This window comes from Rhinoraja longicauda, chromosome 2 (genome assembly GCF_053455715.1).
Source record: "Rhinoraja longicauda isolate Sanriku21f chromosome 2, sRhiLon1.1, whole genome shotgun sequence".
NCBI lineage: Eukaryota > Metazoa > Chordata > Chondrichthyes > Rajiformes > Arhynchobatidae > Rhinoraja > Rhinoraja longicauda.
Genome location: NC_135954.1, coordinates 92577654 through 92598503, shown reverse-complemented (window position 1 = coordinate 92598503; position 20850 = coordinate 92577654). Strand labels below are relative to the sequence as shown.

Here is a 20850-nt window from a genome sequence, read left to right as displayed (position 1 = left end):
TGCTTAGGTATGGCAATTCTGTACTGGAGTGCAAGAAAATAATTTCACTGTGTGTTTGCATGTGGCAATAAAAACACCATTGAACGTGATCGGGACAATTGACTGACTCTCTCCATATATACTTATGACATTAGAAAAGGCCATTCTGCCTATCAAGTATATGCTAACAATCCCAATCTCTCAATTATTTCCCTGTAAATCAACATGAATAGAAAAGGTTGATAGGGATGTTGGCCAAATATAGGTAAATGGGACTAGCTTAGATGGGGCATCTTGGTCGCCATGGACGAGTTCGGCAGAAGAGCCTGTGTCCATGCTGTATGAATGAATGAATGAATAAGCTTATTGGCCAAGTGAGCATATACAAGGAATGTGCCTTAGTGCTCCGCTCACAAATGACAACACAAACATACAGTTAACAATTAAGAATAAAGTATAAACACATCAAAACAATAAGGATACAACATTACGGTCTAAACATGTGGGTGAAAATAAACCAGAGCAAAAACGAGACTACAGACTTTGGTTATTGAGTAGAACTACCACTCGTGGAAAAAAGCTATTTTTATGTCTGGCTGTGGCTGCTTTGACAGTCCAGAGTCGCCTTCCAGAGGGAAGTACTTCAAAGAGTTTGTGGCCAGGGTGAGAGGGGTCAGAGATGATCTTGCCTGCTCGCTTCCTGGCCCTCTCAGTGCATAGTTCGTCAATGGGGGGGAAGGTTGCAGCCAACAACCTTCTCAGCTGTGCGAACAATCCGTTGCAGCCTCCGGATATCGTGCTTGGTGGCTGAGCCAAACCAGACCATGATGAAGAAGGTGAGGATGGACTCAATGATAGCAGTATAGAATTGGACCATCATTGCCTGTGGCAGATTGTGTTTCCTCAGCTGCCGCAGGAAGTACATCCTCTGTTGGGCCTTTTTGACTGTGGAGTCGATGGTGGCCCCCCATTTAAGGTCCCTGGAGATGATAGTTCCAAGGAACTTAAATGACTCCACAGATGTGACTATGGTGTTGTTGATGGTGAGTGAGGGGGAGGGGAGGGGGAGCTCTTCGAAAGTCTACAATTAGTTCCACCGTCTTGAGAGCATTGAGCTCCAGGTTGTTGCGATGGCACCAGGACGCCAGCTGTGTCACTTCCTGTCTGTAGGCAGATTTTTCCCCATCCTGGATCAGTCCAATCAGGGTAGTGTCATCCGCAAACTTGAGGAGCTTGACAGAGGAATCTGTGGAGGTGCAGTCGTTGGTGTAGAGAGAGTAAAGGAGAGGGGAGAGTACGCAGCCTGTGTGATTCTATAATCGCAGAAAGAACTTGCAAACTCCGCACAGAGAGCATCGTAGGTCAGGGGTGAACCCAGGTCACCGGAGCACCAATGTACCGCAAATTATTCTTAGCCATACCCTGCATTGCTGTTACCATTATATTGATTGAAAGATATAACATGGAAACAGGCACTTCAGCCCACTGAGTCCAAGCCGACCATCGATCACCTGTTCACACTCGCTCGGTGTTATCCCACTTTCTCATCCACTCCCTATACACTGGGGGCAATTTAACAGAGGCCGATTAACCCACAAACCCATACGTCTTTGGGACAAGGGACAAAACCTGGGGGAAACCCACGCAGTCACAGTGAAAACATGCAAACTGCACGCAGATACAGCACCCAAGGTCAAAATTGAACCCGGATCTCTGGCACTGTGGGGTAACATCTCTACCAGCTGCGCCACTTTTCTGCCCTGAACACACTTGGCCGAACGGAAAATTGTTCAATCAGCATGAAGAGGATTCAATGTTATCAACATGCATTGATTTGAAAACAAATTCACAACCAGACCACACAGATTTCCACTCTAGGACAAGGCCCCAATCTCATCTCTGAACAATGAACACTGATTAATTCTGAAGCAAGTCAACTTGGCCCTCTGCCCAAGACCTCATAAGGTTCAGTAACATTTTCCTTCTACTCCAATAAATGTGCCATATACGGCCGATTCTGTTAACAACTGTTCTATTCAGTTACTTTATTTGGAAAGAAAAAATCTGCCACAATTCCTGCTTCTGGCTGTTACCCAATAAATCCTGTGCGCGAACGGGATGGTTTTCACGATGAGTCCCTGACTCCAGGCTCCCACTTTCCTGCTGCAAGCTCTGTGAGTATTTTGCTCACAGCCGACAGAGTCAATGCACAGTATTGAAAATGCCTCAGACACACAATGAACTGCAGGTGCTGGCATCTTGAGCAAAAGACAAAGTGCTGGAGGAACTCAACGGGTCAGGCAGCATCTGTGGAGGGAATGGCAAGGCGATATTTCAGGTTGGGCCCACTGAGTCCGCGCCGACCAGTGACCAGTGGGGGGGGGAGGGAAAAAAGCTGGAAAGAGAGGTGGGGGCATGGAAAAGCCTGGCTAATGATAGATGGATACATGTTGGAGGGGGGGGGGTTGATTGGTTGAAGGGTGGACAAAGGCTGAAGATTGAAGGGAGACAAAAGGGTGTCAGATAAGGAGGGAAGAGGGGTGGGATGTAAAGCCAGATGAGGTATATAGAGAGAAGGCGATAGAGTGATGGAAAGATAGGGAAAGAGGGGTGGGACAGGGGGAGAAATGGTTGCGCAGCAGGGTGGAGTGGACACAGGAAAGAGGAAGAGGGGGTGTTAACTTAAAATGGGATAATTCGATGTTCATCCTGCCGGGCTGTAGGCTATCCAAGCGGAATATGAGGTGCTGTTCCTAAGCTATCCAGGCTGAATCAAAAGTCCTGTCCCTCATATTCATATTCCCCAAATGGCCCCTGAGGTTCACATACCAGAGCATAATTTGAGTTTGTGAACCAAAACAAAGAAAATAGAAAGTGGTGTGGAGAGAAAAATCATGTAAACTTTTTATTAAAAGAAACCGCTAAACAATTCAGGTGAAATGCCTTAGACAAATTAACATCAGACACACTCTCAGAAGAGGTGAATACAACCTTGACCTCAATTCAATAACTAAATAAATGCCCTAAGCCCAGTGAGTTAATAACAGAAAACAACAAATGTAATCAATCCTTATTGCAATGTGTCTGCACCTCAATTGTGTTTCATATCAATGAATTTGATTGTCTTTTGTCTTTGTCTTTTTGCACAGTATTTATCTTTCTATTCTTACAGAATTTGGATAATTTGTGTGTAATTTATATTTGTGTGTAGAAAGGAACTGCAGATGCTGGTATGTTTTGGAGATAGGCACAAAGTGCTGGAGTAACTCAACGGGGCAGGCAGCATCTCTGGAGAAAAAGGATAGGTGACGTTTCGGGTCGTGACCCTTCTTCACACTCATTCTGACTATATTTTGTGTGTATAAGAAAATAACTGCAGATGCTGGTACAAATCGATTTATTCACAAAATGCTGGAGTAACCTGCTGAGTTACTCCAGCATTTTGTGAATAAATATATTTTGTGTGTTGTCTGAGGCTACCTGCCTGCGATACTGCTGCAAGATTTTTATTGTACTTGCACCTCACCTTAGTTGTGCAAATGACAATAATCTCGACTTGACATGACTTGAATGCTCTTTAATTCTCAGCGGCTTTTTTGTACATTGGAATACGTAGTGATCAAACTTTCACCAGGAACACCTCGACATTTGACAGAACTGCCAATACATGGATGGAAGCACAGGCTCTGCCTCTGAAATCTTGAAAGCTCATTTAACAAGTTAGCGGGCCTTTGGTTTAACAACTTATCCTAAAGCCATGCCCCTGACAGTGCATGCATGGCTCTCTTGGCACTGAAGATAGACACACAGTGCTGGAGCAGGTCAGGCAGCATCTCTGGAGAAAAAGGATAGGTGACTTTTCATATCATATCATATATATACAGCCGGAAACAGGCCTTTTCGGCCCTCCAAGTCCGTGCCGCCCAGTGATCCCCGTACATTAACACTATCCTACACCCACTAGGGACAATTTTTACATTTACCCAGCCAATTAACCTACATACCTGTACGTCTTTGGAGTGTGGGAGGAAACCGAAGATCTCGGAGAAAACCCACGCAGGTCACGGGGAGAACGTACAAACTCCTTACAGTGCAGCACCCGTAGTCAGGATCGAACCTGAGTCTCCGGCACTGCATTCGCTGTAAAGCAGCAACTCTACCGCTGTGCTACCGTGCCGCCCTTTTTTAAGACTGAATGTAGGGGTTGGGAGAGAGTGGGGAAGTCAAGAGCTGGAGGCGAGAAAAGGCCAGGATTAGTCGGGACCAGCCACAAATGACCTCAGGCAGGGCATTGCCTGGTAGGTCCATTGTTGGCTGGGGAAGGTGTGACCTCAAAAGAAACAGGGGAGAACTGTGGAACTGGTAAAATGACTAGGGAGGATCAATCAAGACACTTTTAATCCTAATACAGTTCAGAGTCATAAAGACATACAGTACAGAAACCAAGCCCATGGCCCAATTCGTCCATGCTGCCCATGATGCCCCATCTAGGCTCATCCAATTTGACCACATTTGACTCAGCGTGGTAACAGACCCTTCAGTTCAACTTTCCCACCTACAACATGTTCCATCTACACCAGTCCCACCTGCCTGCATTTGGCCCATATCCCTCTAAACCTGTCCTATCCATATACCTGTCTAAATGTTTCTTAAACGTTGTGATAGTACCTGCCTCAACTACCTCCGCCGGCAGATCGTTCCATACACCCACCACTCTTTGTGTGAAAAGGTTACCCCTCAGGTTCCTATTACATTTTTCGACCCTCACTTTAAACCTATGTCCTCTGGCTCTCAATTCCATACCTTGGGCAAGAGACTCTGTGCGTTTACCCAATCTATTCCTCTCATGATTCTGTACACCTCGAAAAGATCACCCCTCGTCCTCCTGCAACTCATATCCCTCTCAAAATTTCTTATCCATGTACCTGTCCAATTATACCAAATATGATAACAAAAGAAAAAGAACAAAATTAAGCTCACAGCGTTTGTTTGAAGCACTGCGATGCCTTCCAAAAGACATTTGTCGCAACGCTGTCTACTGGTTTCATTTCTCCACAGGTGCTGACAGCAAGATTCTAGAATTACTGGCCCACAAAATAAAACAAAAATCCTTCAATTTTGGGTGTGGAATGAGTTTATTGGCGTCATTAATGTTAGAAGAGCAAAGCTGGTGTATGTGGGTCAGCTAATTAACTATTTCTATAACTGGGAACTATCACCATGCAGTCGTACTCGATTAATCATAAAGTCATAAACCAGGATCAGCTTCAGGAGCTGAGTACCTCAGGCTTGCTTTTCTTTTAGTTTTGTAGTATCACAAGATTCTTTTAGTATCACGATACATTCCATTCACCCTCCCTAAGTACAACACCTAACCCCTGCTCGGATTAAACTTCATCTGCCATTTCTCTGCCCTTTCTGTAGCTGGTCTATACTTTGACAGCCTTCCTCTTAATCGGCAATGCCGCAATGTTGCTGCCAGCTGCAAACTTACTAACCTCACATCAACATTTTCATTCAAGTCATTTTTATATCTCATAAACAACAGAGGTCCCAGCGGAACTTCACTGGTTACGGACCTCCAGCCATAATAACACTCTTCCATCATAGCCCTCTGTCCTCTAACAGTAAGCCAGTTCTGAATCCAAACAACCAAGTCACCATGGATCCCATGCATGTTAATCTGGATCAATCTACCATGAAAGACTATCAAATGCCTTACTTAAATCCATGTAGACAACATCCACCGCCCTACCCACATTGATCACCTTCGGCACAAGTAAGTTTGTAAGACCTGCCATGGGCAAAGCCATGCTGACCGTCACTAATTCTTTTTTAAATTAGAGTAAAATAATCATTTACCACCGAATGCTGTTTTCTATCCTTAACACGATTTTTCCATCCTAGCTGAAGAGAGACACAGCTTTATTAATCAGCTTTTCATGTGCTATTTTGACAAACACTGCTAAAATCCATGTGCACCATACCAAATGCATGCCCTTCATCAATGTTACTTCAACATAAAATACCTTTAGGTTAGTCAAACAATATATCTTTATTGTCATTGTACAGGGGTACAAACAAGATCTGTGTTGGCTCTCCTCAATTAACTTTGTGTACTGGTCACAGGAAAGGATCAACTATCATCCAATACAATTGTTCCAATCTTAAATTTCTATTCCAAGTCTGAACCCATCAGGACAGAATGGTTACTTTTTTCTTTGCACTTGTATATGGCTTGATGGAATGATTCTGAATTCATAAGTCTGAAGAAGGGTCCCGACCTGAAAAGTCACCGATCCATGTTTTTTCAGAGATGCTGCCTAACCTGCTGCGTTAGTCCAACACTTTGTGTCATTTTTCTTGGTCGACCCATTCCTTCTCTCCAGAGACGCTGCCTGTGCCACTGAGTTACTCCAGCTTTTTGTGTCTATCTTCAGTTTAAACCAGCACCTGCAGTTCCTTCCTACACAGACGTAGCTAGATGTCACTGGATTCCGTTGAACGTTCTTCAACCTGAAACTTTAACTGGGAACATGGGAGTGATGGATAATATGAATATGGGGTGAATACATAGCTTCCCTCTGCATTGGTTGATGACACCCTCACTCTCACTTCTACCATTTCTCGAACCTCAGACACCTCCCCCCCCCCCCCACCAAATTTAATTGTTCCATTTTCAGAACATATGACAATAAAACTCTCTTGACTACTGATGTACCATTCCTCCAGAAGCAGTTCTCTGCTGTCGCTCAATGTTACTTCCCCTCACGGTGATTAACAGGAAGGTGTTAACACCTCCCCCTCACCCTGGTCTATTATTATGAGTTCCTCACAAGCTGTTGCCACACTTTAGAAGTGTTAATGTAGAGTTGTGGCTATTCACAAGGTCTTCTTTCTTTCCTGTTCAGCAGCACATTCTCGCACCACACTAATTCCCCTGCCACAGTACTGCAGATCCTACGTGCTTCATCCCAATTTCATTATAACAGAGATCTAGTTCAGCCAGCGGGAACCAATATTTTTTTACTTCAATTAAATTCATCTGATTCATGGTTAGGTCACAGAACAAGCATCCTGAGGTTTGGAAAGGTTCGATCCCACCAAAGCAACCATGGAACATAATTAGATAAATTTAATAGAACACAGAAGGGGGGGGCACAGTGGCACAGCAGTGGAGCTGCTGCCTGACAGCGCCAGAGACCTGGGTTCGATCCTGACCAAGGGTGCTGTCTGTATGGAGTTTGTACGTTCTCCCTGTGACCGGTCGAGTTTTCTCCGGGTGCTCCAATTTTCTCCCATATTCCAAAGACTTGCGGGTTTGGAGGTTAATTGGCTTCTGTAAATTGCTCCCGGTGTATAGGACATGGAACTAGGTGATTGATGGTCGGTGCGGACTCAGTGGGCCAAAGGGCCTGTTTCCATGCTGCATCTCTAAACTAAACTAAACATAGAAAAACAACACAAGATCAGGCCCTTCATCCCACACTGTCTCTGCTGAATAGCTTGCCGAGATAACCAACCTTATTTGCCTACACATGATCCATATCCCTCCATTCCCTGCATATTGCCTATCTAAAAGCCTCAAACGCCACTATTGTATCTGCCTCCACCACCACCTCTGGCAGCAGCATGTTCCACGCCCCCACCATTCTCTATATAAAAACACTCTCCCCGCACATCTCCTTTAAACTTTGCCCGTGGCACTTTTAAAGCTGTGTCCTCTAGTCTTTGACATTTCCATCATGTACCTGTTCAATTGTCTTTTAAATGTTATCATGGTATTTGCCTCAACTACCCCCCCCCCCCCCCCCCCCCCCCCCCCCCGGGAGCTCATTCCAAATACCCACCAGCCTCTGTGTGAAAAACTTGCCCCTCAGGTTCCTATTAAATATTTCTCCTCGCAAAGGTCTGACTGTCTACCCTATCTACCTCTCATAATTTAAAAAACTTCTATTGGGTCTCCTCTCAACTTTGGCATGCTAGAAAAAACAATCCAAATTTGTCCAGCCTCTCCTTGCAGCTAATACCACCTGATTCAAGCAATTTAAAAAAAAATTAGAAACTACTCTAAATCTTTGATAACCAGAGTTTAATCAATAGTGAAAGGGTGGTGCAGTGGTAGAGATGCTGCCTTACATTGCTGGAGACCCTGGTTTGATCCTGACTACGGGTGCTGTCTGTACGAAGTTTGTACGTTCGCCCTGACTGTGGGTTTTCTCCAGGTGCTCCGGTTTCCTCCCATACTCCAAAGATGTACAGGTTTGTAGGTTAATTGGCTTGGTAATATTGTAAATTGTCCCTGGTGTGTGTAGGATAGTGTTAGTGTGCGGGGGATCACTGGTCGGCACGGACTCAGCAGGCCAAGGGGCTTATTTCCATGTTGTATCTCTAAACTAAACTAAACTGAAAGGATTCACTGTGGTCACTTGGGCAAGATGCTGGTGGAAGGAAGCTAATTGATAATCCATCACACAAAAAATGAGCGAATTCACCAAAAACAATTTAACAATTGGTCTTCCTGATCCCTTGGGCTAAAGTTGTTCATCTGAGAAGGTCAGAGAGGCATTTCCAAAGATAACAATTTCCTTTATTAGCACTTGGACTTTTTACCTCCCATCTCTTTTTATTTAAAATCGTGAGGGGAATTGATAGGGTGAATGCACAGTCTTTGACCTAGGGTTCAGGAGTCAAGAACCAGAGGACAAATGTTTAAGGTGAGAGGGGAAAGATTTAATAGGAACCTGAGGTGCAACTTTTTCATGCAGAGGCTGGTGGGTATATGGAACGACCTGCCAGAGCAGTTAGTTGAGACAAATACTATGACAACATTTAAAAGATACTTGGATAAGGACATGGATAGGAAAGATCTAAAGGGACATGGGCCAAACGCAGGTAAATGGGACTAGCTTAGATAGGGCATTTCGGTCAAGCATGGGTGAATTGGGTGGAAATGCCTGTTTACATGGTATATGACTATGTCTTTCAAGGGATTACGCATAGCTACCACAGATTATGTCAGTGTGAAGGCACTCCCACCATTCTGAAATTTAGTTTGGTTTAGAGATACAGTGTGGAAACAGGCCCTTTGGCCCACCGAGTCCGTACCAACCAACGTTCACCCCGTACACTAGCATACACACTAAGGACAATTTGCAATCTTTACCAAAGCCAAACCTATACATCTTTGGAGTGTGGGAGGAAACCGGAGCACCCGGAGAAAACCCATGTGGTCACGGGGAGAACGTACAAACTCCGTACAGACAGCACCCGTAGACAGGATCGAACCCTGGTCTCTGGGACTGTAAGGCAGCAACTCTACCGCTGCGCCCAAGGACAGTGTTTTGGTATCATGGTTTTTCCTGCCTTGGTAAAGTCTAGAAGGGAGGGAAGAACAAAGTGGAAAACAAAGAAAAAAAGTGCTTAAAATTGACATTTAAGTTGATCTGCTCACCAAGCTGCCAAAGATCTAAATTTAAGTTAACTGTAGGGCTTGCTGGTTTGCCAGACAAATCCTGCGGTCTTGATCCTGGGCACTGATCCACATTTAATAGGGCAGGTCACAGCACACTGTGCCTTGCTATAATGTGCCCAGTCACTGGAACCAAATTGACAGCCACTCCAGCTTCAGGTGTTGGGGCCAGTGTAACCTCACACCACCTGAGTTGCTCAACAGAGACAGCGCTGGCTGTGTGAAACCAACTTTGCAGAAACTCGTTGTTGAAAGTGTGCAAGAGTTCCCGGGGCTCCACCTTAAGGATTCTGGCATTAACAAAGAGCCAACAGGATGGCAGTCAGCCAGTCAAGCCCTTTTTTATTCCCCTCACTCCGTTTTGCAGTGCCTTCTCTGCACATCCACTCTTCTGGTTCCCTCCCCAACTTCACAACGCGGGGCAAAGTGTAGAAGCAAACTGTTCAATGCACTGAGCAGTGAGCACAGGACAAAGATCACAGCATTAGGCAGAAGCTTTAGTAGTGCTGTGGCTCAATGGAAAATTCTACCAGTTCTCAAGGCTCCGTGTCGCATGCCAAAAAATTTAACATAAGATATGCTTTTGAGAGAGTGTGCAGATGAGGTTCACCAGGATATTGCCTGGATTAGAGGGTATTAACTGTAAGGAAACTTTGGACAAACTTGGATTGTTTTCTCTGGAGCCTAAGGAGAGAACTGATAGAAGTATGTAAAATTATGAGAGGCATAGATAGGGTGGGCAGTCAGAACATTTTTTCCACCTTTCCGAGGGGAAATATTTAATAGGAATATGAAGGGCAACCCTTTCACACAGATGCTGGTTGGTATATGGAACGAGCTGCCAGAGGAGGTAGTTGTAGCAGGTACTATGATATTTGAAAGACATTTGGACAGGTACATGGAAATGTCAAATGTTAGAGGGCACAGCTATAAGATCAGAGGGAGAAAGTTTAGAGGAAAACTCAAGAGGAAACTTTAGAGGAAAACCGGCACGGTGGCGCAGCGGTAGAGTTGCTGCCTTACAGCGAATGCAGCGCCGGAGACTCAGGTTCGATCCTGACTACGGGCGCCGTCTGTACGGAGTTTGTACGTTCTCCCCGTGACCTGCGTGAGTTTCCTCCCACACTCCAAAGACGTACAGGTATGTAGGTTAATTGGCTGGGCAAATGTTTAAAAAAATTGTCCCTAGTGGGTGTAGGATAGTGTTAGTGTGCGGGGAAGAGGTACAGGAGTGTGAAAACACACACATCCAGATTCAGCGACAGTTTTTTCCCAGTTGTTATCAGGCAACTGAACCATCCTCCCATCAGTTAGAGTGCAGTCCTGACCTCCCATCTACCTCATTGGAGACCTTTACTCTATCTTTAATCCGATTTTATCGGACTACTATGTTATATCTTTGCACTAAATATTATACCCTTTATCTGTGCACTGTGGATGGCTGTATGGAGTTTGTACGACCGCTCAGGTGGTCCGGTTTCCTCCCACACTCCAAAGACGTACAGGTTTGTAGATAAATTAGCTTTGGTAAAACCTGTAAATTGCTCCTAGTGTGCAGGATGGAACAAGTGTACGGGATGATTGCCGAAGGGCCTGTTTCCGCGCTGTTTCTTTAAACTAAATTCCCAGTTAATCAATGCCTTCATTTTTAAATTCTTCTCCTTCATGTCAAATTCATCAATGGTCTCCTGAAAACGCTCACCACCAGACTCAGGAACAGCTTCTTCCCCTCTGTTATCAGGCTTCTGAGCAGTCCTTCCATAAGCTAGGATACTGTGTGATTCACCTCTACCCCATTGTGGACATTGGATTTTGTCTATGGAAGTGGTGCATTACAATGCTGAGAACTATATTCTGCACTCTGTATCTTCAATATTTATTGGGAGGTCACAGGGAGAACATACAAGCTCCGTTCAGACAGCACCCTTAGTCAGGGTTGAACTCAGGTCTCTGGCGCTGTAAGGAAGCATCTTTACTGTTGCGACACTGTGCCGCTACCCCTAATGCTGCCTGATGTTGAGTTTCTCCAGCACTTTGGTCCTTTTGCGTATTAACCAGCGTCTGAAGTTCCTTGTTTCTACCAGTCTCTGCAACCTATCTCAAAGCTTGCAAGTCAGAACAAATCATTGTGTTCCATGCAGCGTTAGAGTTGCTGCCTTACAGCGTCAGAAATCGGGTTCAATCCTGACCATGGGTACTGTCTGTATGGAGTTTGTATGTGTCCCCATGACTGCGTGGGTTTTCTCTGGGTGCTCCGGTTTTCTCCCACATTCCAAAGATGTACAGGTTTGTAGGCTAATTGGCTTTGGTTAAAAAAAAATTGGAGATTGCCCCTTATGTGTAGGATAGGGCTGGTGTACAGGAATCGCTGCTCAGTGCGGACAGTGGGCCGAAGGGCCTGTTTTCCGCGCTGTATCTACAAACTAAACAAAATAGTGCTTCACACAACTAAGACAGAAATTGTGTAGGAGGCAACTGCAGATGTTGATTTATACGGACGATGGACACAAAATGCTGAAGTATCTCAGCTGGTCAGGCAGCATCTCTGGAGAAAAGGAATAGTTGACATTTTGAGTCAGAATCCCTCTTCAGTCTGGAGAAGGGTTTTGACCCGCAATGTCACCTATTGCTTTTCTCCGGAGATGCTGCCTGACCAGCATTTACTGCAGCATATTGTGTCCATCTAGGACATAAATTGCCCCACCTCACACTCCAGCTCTCTTCAGATGACGGCTGGTACTCCACTGGCTTTTTGATTTTTTTCATAAATACCTGCATGCAAAATTTATGTAGGCACAAATCTTTCTGTTCCTACTGAGTCCCTGGCTCCTTGCTATTCAGAAAGTATTCTGATCTTAATTTGGAAATTATAGCATCCCTCCTTACAACCAAACTGGTATTCCGGGTTATTCTAGTCAATTGTAAAGAGTAAAGCCTAACGTACAGTACTGTATTCAAGCAGAGCCTAAAGAATGTATTTTCTCCATTGTGCAATGTGTGAAGGCTGGCGGCTTGAGTTGGCACTGTGCTAGCCCTTGGTGACTGTGCTTTCTTACAGACATGGAGCATTTCTACCACTGCCTAAGCTGAAGCATTCCATTGAAAGTTGGCATTGCTAACTTTGACACAGCCTTTACAACCTTTTAGTTTTAGTTTAGTTTAAAGATACAGTGCAGACACAGGCCCTTTCGTCCTACACCCACTAGGAACAAATTTTACATTTACCAAGCCAATTAACCTACAAACCTGTAGGTCTTTGGAGTGTGGGTGGAAACCGAAGATCTCGGAGAAAACCCACGCAGGTCACGGGGAGAATGCACAAACTCCGTACAGACGGCGCCTGTAGTCGGGATGGAACCTGGGTCTCCGGCGCTGCATTCACTGTAAGGCAGCAACTCTGCCGCTGCAACACCGTGCCGCCCTGAGTCATGGAGTCTCATACACAGAAACAGGTCCTTCGGCCCAACTTGTCCATGCCAACCAAGATGCCCCATCTATACTCGTCCTACTACCCAAGACTCCGAAGCTGGGAACCAGCTTAAACCATACCTGGTACATTGATATTTTGAGAAGTGCAGGAAAGGAATTCATTTAAATTCAAACATCTCACAACAAGTTACAAGCACCAGGAAGGGTGGGGCTCTCTACACGGCAGATGAGAGGTGATGGAGGTATGACAGATTGATAGGACAAAGATGGAGAGGTTACCAGGAAAGAAAAAGGATCAAAATAGTAGATGAAGTTGCCAGGGAACTCGGGGGAAATATCTTTAGCTAAACATAAAACAGTATGGCACAGGTACAGGTCCTACAATGTCTGTAGCGAACATGACGTCAAGTTAATCTCTTCTGCCTGCACATTTTCCATAAACTTCCAAATCTATATGCCTATTTAAAATCTTCTTAAATGCCACTATTGCATTTGCCTCCACCGCCACCTCCGGCAGATCAATCCAGGATCCACCACTCTGTGTGAAGAGACTCACTCCTCACATCTTCTTCAAACTTTCCCCCTCTTACCTTACAGCTATACCTTCTAAATGTTCACATTTCTACCCTGTCTACACCTGGCATAATTTTATTTACTTCTATCAGGGTCTCCCCTCAACTCTCCAGAGAAAATAACCCAGGTTTGTCCAAACTCTCTCCTCCTTTTGGCTAATACCCTCTAATCCAGGCAGCAATCTGCTAAACATCTTCTGCACTCCCTCCAAAGCCTCCACAACTTTCCTGTGATGGGGCAACCAAAACTGTACATGTGGTCTAACCAAAGTTTTATAAAGCTGAAACATGACTTCCTAATTCTTTTGCTCAACGCCCTGATCGACGACGGAACGTACTGGCTAGAATGATTGGGAGGGGGGGGGGGGGGGAGGAATTTAATAGGAACCTGAGGGGCAACTTTTTTTTTAACACAAAGGATGGTAGGTGTATGGAACGAGTTGCCAAAGGAGGTAGTTGAGGCAGGTACTATCTCAACATTTGAAAAACAATTGGATAGGATAGGTTTAGAGGGATATGAGTCAAATGTAAGCAGGTGGGACTAGTGTAGATGGAGCACCTTGGTCGGCATGGGCAAGAAGGCTCGCGAAGAAGAACTGTCAGTGGGCAAACCATTTGGGATCAGCGACCACTCGTCTATTAGCTTTAAAATAATTATGGATAAAGACAAGGAGGGCCACAAGTTTAAATTCTGAATTGGGGCAAGGCCAACTTTAATGGTATTAGACAGGAACTTGCTCAAGTTGATTGGAGTAGGTTGTATGGGGGCAAAGGAAAGTTGTTCCACTGTGTATGACTCTATGACTCTACCACTAATAACTGACTTGTTCGGGTGAATTCAATGACACATTTAAGGGGAAACAAAATAAGAAGATGTGGGAGAAGGAGTAGAGGGACACATGAAGAGGTGTATGAAAGGTGGTGGTGGGAGGTTCAAATGGGATGTTCTGTGCTGTATAACTCTGGAGCAGAAAGGGCTGTCTGTGGCTTCTGGCTCCTCACACTCTTGTTTTCCCAGACTGTATTTTCCTACATCGCAACAATGACTGAACGTTAAAGGTATTTCTTTCCCTATAAAGCGTTTTGGGGCGAGCCAGGGTCATAAAAGGCAAGATATAAACGCTGGCTCTCTCTTCAAATCTGCAGGAATTGTCTTCCCATTTCAGATGCTTTAATTGATTCATTATTGGAACTTGCAGCCGAGTGAAGAATTTAGTGCAACTCCCTCTCATTTCCTGACTGCACCATGGGCGAGACCTTCCTTACTTTTGTCCACAGCCCGTTCTCCAAGAAACTCTTAGTCACAAGCTGTTTCTGGATGAATGCCCCATCAACACCTGCTTCCAGGCTCAGAGTGAAAGGTCTTGCATTTCTGTAGCACCCCTCACAACTGCAGAACTTCCCAAAGCATGCTTTGGCGACAACAATACTTTTGAGGTGTTGTAATGATAAGACAATTAGTTTCACAGACAGATTTACGGACCAGGTAATCTGCTTTACTGAAGGAACATAGGGCGACACAGTGGCACAGCGGTAGAGTTGCTGCCATACAGCGTCAGAGAACTGGGTTCGATCCTGACTACAGGTGCTGTCATATGGAGTTTGTACCTTCTCTCTGAGAGTGCATAGGTTTTCTCTGGGTGCTCTGGTTTCCTCCCACATTCCAAAGATATGGAGGTTTGTAGGTTTAGACACAAAATGCTGGAGTAACTCAGCGGATCAGACAGCACCTCTGGAGAACATGGACAGGTGATAATTCGGGTTGGGGCCCTTCACATTTGAGGGTTAATTGGCCCCTGTAAATCGTCTGTAGTGGGTCGGATAGAACTAGCGTATAAGAGATTGCTGGTTGGCGCGGACTTGATGGGCCGAAGGGCCTGTTTCCGCACTGTATCTCTAAACTAGAAACTAAATTGCAGATGTTTAAATCTTGAGCAAAACACAAAGTGGTTGAGGAACTCAGCAGGTCAGGCAAAACCTTTGGAGGAAATGGACAGGTGACTTTTCAGGTCTGGACTCCACTTCAGACTGATAGTAGCATGGGGGGAGAAAGCTGGAAAAGAATGATCAAGGCCGGACAAAGCCTGGTAACTGATAGGTGGATATTGAGGGGGGGGTGGATTGGCAGGTGGGTGAAGTAAGTGACAAAGGCTAGAAATGAAAAAACAGAACGCGATGTCAGATAGGGGAGAAGAGTATTCAAATGTAAAGCCAGCAGAAGGGATATAGTTGGACATGACAGATGGGAAAGATGAGGGATAAAAGGGAAAAGAGGAATTTGGGGAATGGGAGATGAGTTTCCAAAGGAGAGGAAAGGAGCCAGGTGACTGGGGGCATCAGAGGAATGGAGAGGGGCACTCGAGGAAGAGAGAGGGGACAGGTGGATTTTACTTGAAATTGGAGAATTCAACGTCCATACTTTGGTTTGTAAGCTACCCAAGTGGAATATGAGATGCTCTTCCCTCAGTTTGTGTGTAGCCCCAGTCTGGCAATGGAGGAGGCCAAGGACAGATAGGTCGGTATGGGAATGGGAAGGGGAGTTAAAATGGTTGCTCAACTGATCTTGGTTTCAAGACAATTGGAGGCCACAACATGATAAAAGTTTTGTTTGTAGTAGGACCTGTCAGACTTAGTATCTCGTTCCTGTAAATGTTAACCTGAACCCCTTACTTAAGTCACAATATTTAGTATAGGGATACAGCGCAGAAACAGGCCCTTCAGCACACACCGTGTCCGTGCCGACCACACTCGCACTATTCTACACACTAGGGACAATTTCCAATCTTTGCCAAAGCCAATTAATCTACAAACCTGTATGTCTTTGGAGTGTGGGACGAAACCGGATCACCCGGAGAAAACCCACACTGAAATGGGGAGAACTTACAAACTCCGTACAGACAGCACCCAGAGTCATGATCGAACCAGAGTCTCAGCCACTATAAGGCAGCAACTCTATCGCTGTGCAACCGTGCCGCCCGATGGCATGTTCAATGGTCACATCGGAGATGTAGGAATCTGAAGCAATAACCGGAAATGCGAGACACAGTGCATTAACTTGGAATGTTAACTGCTTCTCACTATTGACGCGGTCTGCATATGGCAATCCCAAAAGCTATGTAAATACAAGTCTTTCTTCCAAACAATCATGATATCACTTTGTATTTATTACTCTGCATCGGTCTGGCAATTTTGGCACCAAGATGCATAAACCATCCACAACGCCAAACTGCAATAACTGGCTGTGAAATCTTCATGCCAAGAGGAATTTAATCATAAATTTGAGCAAAACACAGTCTGCTGGAGGATTTCAGCGAGTCAGGCAGCATTTATGCAGAGAATGGATGGGCAATGTTTTGGTTCGGGACCCTTCTCAGATTGAATGAAATGCTGTCTGTCCATTCTCTCCACAGATGCAGCCTGACCCACTGTTCCTTCAACACTGTGTTTTACTCAAGATTCCAGCACCTGTAATTCCTTGAATCTCAATCATAAATTTATTACATAAATTAATATGCACCAAATACTCACTAAATATGGCAGTTAACCAATAGATAAATATCAATTTCATAACACATATGGTTTTCAATAAATATCTGCATCTAACTAGCCTTCCTAATTAAAGTCCATATTATTGTGGGAAAAACTCAGTAAAAAATGATTAGTTTTACATATTATTCTTTTGTCGAGCTCAGACAACCAGCTTAGATGTGGCATCTTGGTCAGCATGGATGAAGGGTCTATTTCCATGCTGTATGACTATGATCACAGAGATAACATGTGAACTCTGCACAGACCTCTAAGTCTAAAATTTAAAAAGTTAATACCAGCTGTTGTGATTCTGAAGTTTTTGGCATAAGAACCTCAACAGTCCTTCATTTTACTCCACACACAATGCCGTCTCTTAACTAATCTCCAAAATGGCGTAACAAGACATTACATGGCATCAAGGATTCGATAAGAAATGTTCATAGGTATAGAAGCAGAATTAGGCCTTTCGGTCCATCAAGTCTACTCGACCATTTAATCATGGCTGATCTATCTCCCCTCCTCAACCCCATTCTCCTGCTTTCTCCCCATAACCCCCGACACCCGTATTAATCAAGAATCTATCAATCTCTACTTTAAAAATACCCAATGGCTTGAACTCCACAGCTATCTGTGGCAATGAATTCAACAGAATCACCACCCTCTAGCTAAAGACATTCCATCCCTATCTCGCAGTCTTTGACTTCCCTTGTCAGCCATGGTCACCTCATTCAAGGTTAGAATCTTTCTTTTTTTTTGTTGACCTTATCAGCCATACTCACCACTTCCGAATATATGGAAGAACCATATCAGTGAAATCATTAGCGATATTCTCTGGCAAGGAAAGATCTTGGCTAGCATTTCCAACCTTCCAATATTACATTCCCTCCCAACAACCTCCATTGGTGATGAAAAGCTTGGGCTAAATTTGATTAACTCTGTTGCTTCCTAGGCCCACTGTAAAGAATAAGTACTTAGATAAAGGCCACTGACAACAATGAAAGCTTAGCGGACCCAAGGGTGGAAGCTCGGAAATTGGAGTAGACTTTTGTTAAAAAATAATAATGAATTAAACCGTACATTTATAATAATGGAAGCAAATCAATGAATCCAATAGACCATAAGATGTAGGAGCAGAATTAAGCCATTTGGCCCATTGAGTCTGTTCGGCTGATCTATTGCAACCTTTGACACCATTATTAATCTGCAACCTTTGACACCATTACTAATCAAGAAGCTATCCATCTCCACTTTAAAAATACCTAATGACTTTCCCTCCACCACCGTCTTGTGATGAATTCCACTGATTCACCCTCTGGTTAAAAGAATTCCTCCCCATCTCTATTCTAAAGGTACATCCTATTATTCTGAGGCTGCTGTGCCCTCTGGTCCTACGGCGTCTTTGCAAAACCAAGATTCGGTAACAAATGTTCATACTTATAGGAGCAGAATTAGGCCATTCGGCCCATCAAGTCTACACTGCTTTCATTCGAAAGCTCATCACAATAATGATGGAAGACAGATACAAAAGGCTGGAGTTACTCAGCGTCTCTGGAGAAAAGGAATAGGTGAAGTTTCGGAATGAGACCCTTCTTTGGTCTGAAGAAAGGTCTCCCCGAAACGTCACCCTTTCCTTTTCTCCAGAGATGTTGCCAAGCCCGCTGAGTTACTCCAGCCTTTTGTGTCTGTCTTTGGATTAAACCAGCATCTGTAGTTCTTCCCTACACAATAATGACGGGAGCAGACCGACTATTAATAAGACCAGACTTCTGACCGGTTAAAAGAAATGCATGCGGTTTTCCCCTGGATAAAGTCACAGCCCGCGATCCGCTAGTCCTTTGCCAGGTCCATGTATCAGGGTCAGTGGCCAGTCCGGGCTTTAAGATTCTTAAAATACCACCCCCACCACCCCCTCCACCAAAAACAAAATAGTGCATGAAAAGTAACCTTTCGCGATGCGATAAAGCAAGAAAGTGTGGGGCTCCAAGATCGATGGGCGGCTTTATTCAGTTACCAAACCACCACACTCGGAAGATGCGGATTTAAGAGAGGGATTGGATTCCCCCCGTTCAGTGAAAGCGCTTCAGCATCTCCAAAGGCTAGAGGGTCGGCGCTTCGAAACCGATTTAATAATGGGTGACTTGTGAAGAATATTGGAGACCGGGCTGCCTCTGGGATGGGACTGCGGGAGGCGGGAGGCGGGATACCTGCCACGAAGGAGCAGAGCTGGAGTGGCCAGCAGCGCTCCTCAGCTCAGCCACCTGCTCCCCAGAACTTTGTAACAAGAACTCAGAAAGTGGGACTGGACTGGAAACCAGTTATGGTGGAAAATGAGAGAGAGAGAGAGAGAGGGAGAGAGAGATAGAGAGGGGGAGAGAGGGAGAGAGATAGAGATCCACGGGGGGAGAGGGAGAAGCGGGACGTGAGAACTTTCCCTACCGATGTTGAGTGCAGACAGAGTGCTACTGTTGTCCCATGACCTCCTCCAGGAGCCGGACCCTGCGCTCTCGCTCAGGGATGGGCTGTTGTCGCCTCCGCTGCTGTCCATGTCTTGCGGCCGAGCGGGGGAGATCACACCGCCGCCTCCGGGGCGAGGAGGATGAGGAAAGGTTGCCAGAGATAAGCGTCAGCCATGTTTGTTGATCTAGATGTGATCCGGGGGCGGGTGTGTGGGGAGGACGGCCTGGAGTGACGTGCGCTGGGGATCGCCACACCCTGCCGTGCGGACAGCGCACCTGAGCGAAAACACGCTGGCCGGGAGAGAGGGAGGGAGGTAGGGGGGTGGGCCAGCCCGGGACGCTGAGGGTCCAAGACGTCCCAGCTCAGCTAGACTCAAGACAGACCCAGGTCCGGGGTATCTCAGCCCAATTCCGCATGGTCCTGTGACTGTCTAGGTAGGACATTAGCAAATTTGCAGATGATACAAAGCTAGGTGGCAGTGTGAACTGTGAGGAAGATGCTATGAGGTTGCAGGGTGATTTGGACAGGTTGTGTGAGTGGGCGGATGCATGGCAGATGCAGTTTAATGTGGATAAGTGTGAGGTTATCCACTTTGGTGGTAAGAATAGGAAGGCAGATTATTATTTGAATGGTGTCAAGTTAGGAAAAGGGGACGTACAGCGTGATCTGGGTGTCCTAGTGCATCAGTCACTGAAAGGAAGCATGCAGGTACAGCAGGCAGTGAAGAAAGCCAATGGAATGTTGGCATTCATAACAAGAGGAGTTGAGTATAGGAGCAAAGAGGTCCTTCTGCAGTTGTACAGGGTCCTAGTGAGACCGCACCTGGAGTACTGTGTGCAGTTTTGGTCTCCAAATTTGAGGAAGGATATTCTTGCTATTGAGGGCGTGCAGCGTAGGTTTACTAGGTTAATTCCCGGAATGGCGGGACTGTCATATGTTGGAAGACTAGAGCGACTAGGTTTGTATACACTGGAATTTAGAAGGATGAGAGGGGATCTTATCGAAACGTATAAGATTATTAAGGGGTTGGACATGTTAGAGGCAGGAAACATGTTCCCAATGTTGGGGGAGTCCAGAACCAGGGGCCACCGTTTAAGAATAAGGGGTAGGCCATTTAGAACAGAGATGAGGAAAAACTTTTTTAGTCAGAGAGTTGTGAATCTGTGGAATTCTCTGCCTCAGAGGGCAGTGGAGGCCAATTCTCTGAATACATTCAAGAGAGAGCTAGATAGAGCTCTTAAGGATAGCGGAGTCAGTGGGTATGGGGAGAAAGCAGGAACGGGGTACTGATTGAGAATGATCAGCCATGATCACATTGAATGGTGGTGCTGGCTCGAAGGGCCGAATGGCCTACTCCTGCACCTATTGTCTATTCCAGCGCAACTCTGCATTGTCCAACCCTGGGCATCTATC

The 20850-nt window shown here is 45.3% G+C and overlaps 1 protein-coding gene across 1 annotated transcript in view; it reads right to left on the bottom strand.

Moving 5' to 3' along the window:
• Nucleotides 1–19612, bottom strand: part of LOC144607385 (uncharacterized) — a 62810-nt gene extending 43198 nt beyond the window's left edge. The window contains exon 1 of the mRNA XM_078424198.1: nucleotides 19417–19612. Coding sequence (XP_078280324.1) covers nucleotides 19417–19525 — 109 coding nt within the window. The 5' untranslated portion in view covers nucleotides 19526–19612. The remainder of the gene's footprint in view (nucleotides 1–19416) is intronic.
• Nucleotides 19613–20850: the final 1238 nt, after the last annotated feature.